Source organism: Entelurus aequoreus, linkage group LG17 (genome assembly GCF_033978785.1).
Source record: "Entelurus aequoreus isolate RoL-2023_Sb linkage group LG17, RoL_Eaeq_v1.1, whole genome shotgun sequence".
Classification (NCBI taxonomy): Eukaryota; Metazoa; Chordata; class Actinopteri; order Syngnathiformes; family Syngnathidae; genus Entelurus; species Entelurus aequoreus.
The window spans coordinates 35,220,539-35,228,215 of NC_084747.1; the positions used below are offsets into that span (position 1 = coordinate 35,220,539).

At 37.8% G+C, this 7,677-nt stretch overlaps 1 protein-coding gene across 2 annotated transcripts in view; it reads left to right on the forward strand.

Moving 5' to 3' along the window:
* Nucleotides 1-1,432: 1,432 nt before the first annotated feature.
* ark2cb (arkadia (RNF111) C-terminal like ring finger ubiquitin ligase 2Cb) overlaps nt 1,433-7,677 on the forward strand; it is a 33,706-nt gene continuing 27,461 nt past the window's right edge. Inside the window, exon 1 of one of the 2 annotated variants that reach the window (XM_062025579.1) lies at nt 1,433-1,669. In XM_062025579.1, the coding sequence (XP_061881563.1) occupies nt 1,609-1,669 (61 nt within the window). In that variant the 5' untranslated portion in view covers nt 1,433-1,608. The remainder of the gene's footprint in view (nt 1,670-7,677) is intronic. The other variant, XM_062025580.1, reaches the window with a different exon arrangement.

Genomic DNA, 7,677 nt, shown 5'->3' on the forward strand with positions numbered 1-7,677 from the left:
GTGCTATATAAATAAAGTGGATTGGATTGGATTGGATATATATATATATATATATATATATATATATATATATATATATATATATATATATATATATATATATATATATATATATATATATATATATATATATATATATATATGTATATATATATATATATATATATATATATATATATATATATATATATATATATATATATATAAATAAATATATATATATATATATATATATATATATATATATATATATATATATATATATATATATATATATATATATATATATATATATATATATATATATATATATATCAGTGACGTGCAGTCAGGGGAGGCAGGTGAGGCGGGGCCTCACGTGCCATCAATTGTTATATGTATCAGTGATTATACTATAAAGTTATTTTCCATTTAACTTCACCAGTTTTAGATTATTTTTATTCAAAATCGCTGAATTTTCACATTTGCCGTTCAAATACTGAGAAGAGACTTGCGGTGAGTCACCAGCCAGTTGAGCCTCACCATGGATTGCGCAATGACTCTGCTAACTGCTGGCCTGCTGTGCAGTGAGACCGTATTGCTATATGAATTATATTATACATTTCCATAGTTTAGTTAGCTGAGGTATATAATGTACAGTGTATTTTGTCAACAACTGTATGTGTGTAACGTATTTCTTGTGCTGAGCAATCATAAAACGGCTGCGAAGACGCATTGGGTGAGGCTCGCAGTAATCCCGCCTCCTGGTGGTAGAGGGCGCTAGTGATCCCAGGGATCATTCTTGTGACTACTCGGCTGCAGAATAAGTGACAACAAGCAGCAACAGTTAGCAGCGATAGTTTATTTTTTTCCTCTCGCCTGGACTTTTAACATGGAGGATTACATATCTAAAATAAAACAGTTTTCTAAACTGGACTTTCAATCGAAGCAGGAGGTAATAATTAAAGGAAGCTCTCCATCGAGACAGAGAGACTTTTAAAACTGAAGAAAGATAAGGAGACTTCTATAAACAAGTTATCGATGCGTTTGTTCAGAAGGAGCGGCGCATGGACTTCATTTATAAGCAAAGGTAAGACCATAATAACGTTTTTTTTTAATTAAATGTTCTTTTTTGTGTGCTACAGTTTGTATGTGTAAAGTTAAAGTTAAGTTAAAGTACCAATGATAGTCACACACACACACTAGGTGTGGTGAAATTTGTCCTCTGCATTTGACCCATCCCCTTGTTCACCCCCTGGGAGGTGAGGCCCCCCCCCCCCCCCCGGACTCGGACTTGGAGGTGCTAGAGGAGAATCAGCACCTCCTCTAGATTTTCTTCAACACCAAAAAATGTGCCTTGGCTCAAAAAAGGTTGAAAACCACTGCTGTACAGTATGTGGTTATTTCCCCAGTGTGGGTCCAATGGGGTCGTCTAGCGACAAAACAGCGCCTCCGTCGCTAGGTCGACGCCATGACATGTCTGCCTTTGTGAAGTCAGTCAGACGGTTGCCTGGCTTCGCTCTGACCGTGTGCCGCTAGCCAGCCAGCCGCCTGAATGTAGATCCGCATGGGCTACTACCACGCCATCGTCCTAATAACCCCGCGGAGTCGTAAGATAAGGATCCCAGGATGGTGTTAGTGCATGTCGGATACCTGGTTCTCCCCGTATTCGGCTCAGTAAGAAACCGAGGTAGGCTGTAGCTTGTTCATATGTTGCCCTGTTTATCTTAATATGCACTGCAGCTGTCGGCTTGCTAACCAGCTAGCCGCAACTTAGCCAGCTTGCTAGCTATGACATTCTGCTCCAAATTGCTCACTAAAGCGAACGCAACTCGGCGTAGCTACGATTAAAATCGTTTGCAGATGAGCGTAAACCACCCGAATGGTGTGTTTTGGCGGCTGTATTTTCCCGATAAGTACCGCCACTACAGATATGCTAACTGGCTAACTGGCTACATCCTGAATCGATTGTCACAAAGGACTCCGCACGGCGCCGGTTGTGCGCTCGCTAATGTGTTTGCTAATCACATTCCTGCACAGGACTCATTCTCTAGTTAAAGTCCTTGTATCGCTCTAGTGACACATGATGACAATACACACATCATTTTTTTTAGACAATACGGTGTGCTTGAGCCGTAAAAATACCGCAAAATACACGAAGCCGCTACAGCCAGTGAGCTTATCTGTGCCTGGATGATGTCATTTGAAGATCATCTGCTGTCACCACCGCGATTTTTAAAACGATATTTTAATTTTAATTGGCTCCTAACCTAATATATTTTTCTGACAAATTGAATCACAGTTGCGAGCAAGCGGCTAAAAAACACACGTAAAAGCTCCAGTGTAACATTAATTTGACAACAGTGGCATCAGTGATTTTTCATTGTGCTTTTATTTCTGTTCTTATTTCCCTGTTTCATAGTATGGAGGCTGGCTCTACATTCTGCATTTATCAGATCTTTGTCGTCCCCCCCATTGTGTAGCTAATGATCATCTGCTGCTGTGTGGTGTGGCGTGGCCTCTGCCTGTTCTCTGCATTTAGCTGTATTGTGAACCCCTTCTTCATTTCCTCTTTCCATCAGAAGACGACATTGGTATTACAAAACAAAGCACCCCTCTCCTCCTCCTGTTCCCTCTTTCTTCCTCCTCCTCCCCACTCAAGATGTATTCCAACCATGTCAAGCCGACTAAAAAAAAAACATAGCTAACATCATAGAGCACCTTTTTTTGTCTTTGATTTTTTGTCAGATTTGCTGTAGTAGCACCCCGAGTGGACATTTAGCTTCCTTTTTTGTGTTTTAATTGAATGTCATTGTGTACCTTCCCATCCAGTCTTTGATAGACAACACACTGTAAATTCCTGTAAAGTGGATACATTTTTGCATGATCTAAAAAAACCAAAAAACAACGGCTGCACTTGCATTGTTGAACACCAGAATTTGGCTCATCTTCTCCTTCACTCAAGGTGCAGTGTACGTCTTTTCATTGAGCAAAAAAAGTTTAGGCTGCCTTCACAATTTCGGTTCGGTACTCCTCTCAGCACCAAAAATAAAATAAAAGATACTAGGTGCGTTTTGGTATGATTCGCTTAGGCCAGGCCTGGGCAATTATTTTGCCTCGGGGGGCCACATTTAGAGAAAAAAATGTGCCTGGGGGCCGGTATATCTATTTTTAGGAACACTAATACAAAACCTCACAATAATGTCTGATTGAATGCTAAAAACGTTATGACAGACCGCCTTAAAAAACGGAATGGAATTTTACTTTTTTTTTTTACTAAATGGGACATCCAAAATGTACATGAAAATAGAGAATGTGGGATCTACGATATTAACTATGAATGATAAAACACTGAATATTGACAACATATGAACGTCACACCCCCTCTCTATAGACATATTTTACAATCAAGCGAAACAATGCAACAAAAATGCAACAAACACAAAGAAATATGAACGCAAACCCCACCTACAATCTGATATATCTGATATCACTAAGCTTTAGAACTTTGTTGTAAAAATCTGAAGTGAAAACATCACTGCAGATCATAATGGCAGCTACAGTTTACATCTTAAAGATCTAAAATAATTTTTGGGGAATGTCCGGCGGGCCGGATTGAAAAGCTTAACGGGCCGCATGTGGCCCCTGGGCCTTAATTTACTCAGGTCTGGCTTAGGCTATATCTACACTACAACAACATGACTATTGCTTATCTCTGACTGCTTTTGTATGTGTGCACGCGCTCCCTGTGCATACGTGTTGAAGAAACCGAGTGAGTGACAGCCATAAACACCAATCATCCCGCCCGGTTAAAAAAAAAAAATACATTAACTTAGTAATTGTGAAAAATATTTAAAAATGTCAAATGTGTCAATGTGTTCTGTTAAACCACTAATGATAAGATAAGCTAGCCCAGGGGTCGGCAACCCAAAACGTTAAAAGAGCCATATTGGACTAAAAAACAAATCTGTCTGGAGCCGCAAAAAATTAAAAGCCGTATATTAGTGTTATAATGAAGGCAACACATGACGTTATACTAGCCTACTATCAAAATGACTGTGTCACAGGCTGAAGCAAATCTTAGTTGACAGAAATGTTGAAATGTAATATTTATTCTACACATTTTTACAACATTAGAAAACCATTAGTAAATCAGAGACTACTTAGAAGGTGAGATAACTTCTGGAAATTACTGGACTGCAGGCTGTCTTTTATATATTTATTACAATCTTTGGCTAATGCTTGCTGTGGTCTGGAACATCATGGCACACAACTATCTAAAATGCAGCCAATATTACATACAGATAATGTGTCATGAAACATGCAAAACTAAATTATGTACAAAGAGGATAAAAGTAAAGGAAATTAAATGAGCTCAAACATACCTACAAATAAGGCATAATGATGCAATATGTACATACAGCTAGCCTAAATAGCCTGATTAGAACTCCCAACAAGTCAATAACATCAACAAAGCACACCTTTGTGCATTCACACAGTATAAAACTTTTGGTGGACAAAATGAGACAAAGAAGGAGGCTCCCTTCACACTTTTGGTTCAGTACTCCATTCAGCACCAAAAATACAATAAAAAGATACTAGATACTACTACATCTGCGCTTCAATATTTATTTACTTACCATATATTTTCTAATATATTTACTATATCATTTATTATCATCTAAGTACTTTCATCCACTCATTAATATGACAGATTTTGTTATTCCCTAGCTCTAACTGTACTATAAAACGAGTTCATTATTCAACACAGGAAGTGAACAACTGTTATCAGTAGCTGAACAATAGATTGATTCAATTAGCTCTACTTCTTACTACTCCTTTTCCGGTTGGATTGTTCAAGGTAGCAATGTATTGCCTTTTAGATTGTTTTGCATGATGGAAATAAATTAAACCTTTACCAAGTGTACTGAACTGCATCAGTGCTCTCTTGCAAGCGGGCAGAGACCCGTTTTTGGTTGACTTGCTTGGGTTCATGTGATTGTGTTCACACTTGACCAAATGAACCGAAGTAACCAGAGCTGACTTTAATGCAGTGGTTCTCAAACTTTTTTTGTCATCCCCCACTTTGGACAAGGGGGAGTTTTCAAGCCCCACCTGCCCCCATCGCCCCAACAGAACGCTAATGCCAAGCTTAACATTTTCAAATTTATCGAACATCAAGTAACATCAAGTTTTATACATTCAAACTCAATAACATAAAATAAAATCAAGTTCAATAATAAATACAATAACTGTGCAGCTGTGGTATAACTTGCATCAAGTTCAATATCAAATAAAATAACTTGCACCAATTCAATAATAAATAAAACAAAAGTGTTATAACTTGCTTCAAGTTCAATAATAAATCAAAAAAAGTGTTATAACTTGCATCAAGTTCAATAATAAATCAAAAAAAGTGTTATAACTTGCATCAAGTTCAATAATAAATCAAATAAAAGTGTTATAACTTGCATCAAGTTCAATAATAAATCAAATAACTTGCATAAAGTTCAATAATAAATAAAACAAAAGTGTTATAACTTGCATCAAGTTCAATAATAAATAAAACAAAAGTGTTATAACTTGCATCAAGTTCAATAATAATAAAAAAAAGTGTTATAACTTGCATCAAGTTCAATAATAAATCAAATAAAAGTGTTATAACTTGCATCAAGTTCAATAATAAATAAAACAAAAGTGTTATAACTTGCATCAAGTTCAATAATAAATCAAATAAAAGTGTTATAACTTGCATCAAGTTCAATAATAAATCAAATAACTTGCATCAAGTTCAATAATAAATGAAAATAAAAGTGCCACTTTGCAATCTTTGCCAAAAAAAGGAGAACAGGGCAAGTGAACATGAGTTTTACAGTACTCCAGCATTAGTGGCTGCAATGAGCCTGTTTTGCACTGCACAGCTTTTCAAATCGGGGTTGCAGGCTTGACACTGCCACTGTTAAAACCTCATTGAATTCGGGGCTGAGCTGCCTTGACGCGAGTGTTTCCCGGTGAATGACACATTGTGTCCAATGCGCATTTGGCGCAACCCTCTTTATTAGAGCCTGCAGCCCGTTTCTTGACTTTGCCATGCGTGCCATCAGAGCAAAAGCCCACACAGTTTCCCCATTTAAGGTCGTGTTCTTTGAGGAAACTGTCCATTATCTTGAACAGCTCATCAGCAGTGGCTCTATTTTTTATGTATTTGCAAAACAGCAAATCCTCGCACAGTGACTCGCCATTCACAAAGCTTCCGCTTAGCCCCGCCCCCATTAGTTACTGTTGCTGTCTGTCAAACTTTCGCTCCTACCTAGAAATGTAAAGCATACAGGAAAAATAAGTAACTTACATTTATCTATATAGCGGATTTCACAGACAGAATCACAAAGTGATTTCCAGTGTGTATAGAAAATGAAAGCATAGTAAAAAAAAAAATCAAAGAATATAATAATAAAACAATAAAACAAATCAAAGTGAAATTTCCTCCCGTTCCTCGCGCCCCACCTGTCATGTCTCTATTCCCCACCAGTGGGGCGCGCTCCACACTTTGAGAAACGCTGCTTTAATGGAACCGAACACGCCAATTGTGAACGCACCCTACAAAGCATGCCTATTTTGGTGTTACAACACGCTGAAAAAGAAACGCAAGGTACACTGCACCTGCACGCGACTACCTGCCATAACTGTCTCCATTTTTGTGTAGTCCCCTTGTCCCCCCCCTTTTGTAAACAAATTGAGCTTTGAATCACACTGAATTATTAGGGCTGCTCGCCCTCCCTCCGCTCTTCTTTTTCTTTTTTTTTTTTTTTAAACAAAATACATAAACAAAGCAGGCAAAACATGCTCACTGGTGGTTCATCACTTTCCCCCCACTAACAGAGGCCAAAATGCTATCCATTTCACAGGGATGCCTATATTTTCCTGCACTGCCAAAAAGAGATCCACTATTAGTCAATAACGTCTTTATTGTTTGGTTGTGGTTTCTCTTTACTTTTTTTTGTTCTGGTAATAGTTCTTTCAATGCATGGTCACATTTTATGAGCCATATTTTTTCGTTTTGTTTTTCTATACATTGACCTGTGACGATCCAATGTAATCTTTCTGTAGTAAAGATGTTACCCTGCTGTACTTGAATCATGTGCTGTAGCTCATTGGATGCTGCTTTTGTTCCTTTTTTTTTAACCCTATACGGAGCATGACGGGCCTTGCCTTCAGTCTATGTTGTTTATTTTGTGTTGCATGGATTTGATATTATTACTAGAAAACCAACAAGAGATTTAAAGAAAAAAAAAACACCTATTACTAATTTTCAATAAAGAATCTAGTGTTTTCCCTAACCTTCAGTGTGCTTCTTGCTGATTTCCATTTATTGTCCTCCTCTACTGCCCCCCCACCCACCTCCTCTCCTGCTGTGACAAAAGATAGATGATTTTCCACGCTTCCTTCCATCACAGGGCCCCACACGAGTCTATCTGCTCTCATTCGTGTTGGTCGTCACTCCCCTGCCCCTCCTCCACCTTCGAGATGTTTAAAAACGAGTGCTTATTGTGCCACTGGCCTAATCTTAACCTATTGACCAACTGTAATACCTGTCTGCCACTTGACTAAAGTTACTATTTCTCTGACCCTTTACAATGTTTTTAAGAATATACAGTCGCGATCAAAAGTTTACATACACTTGTAAAGAACATAATGTCA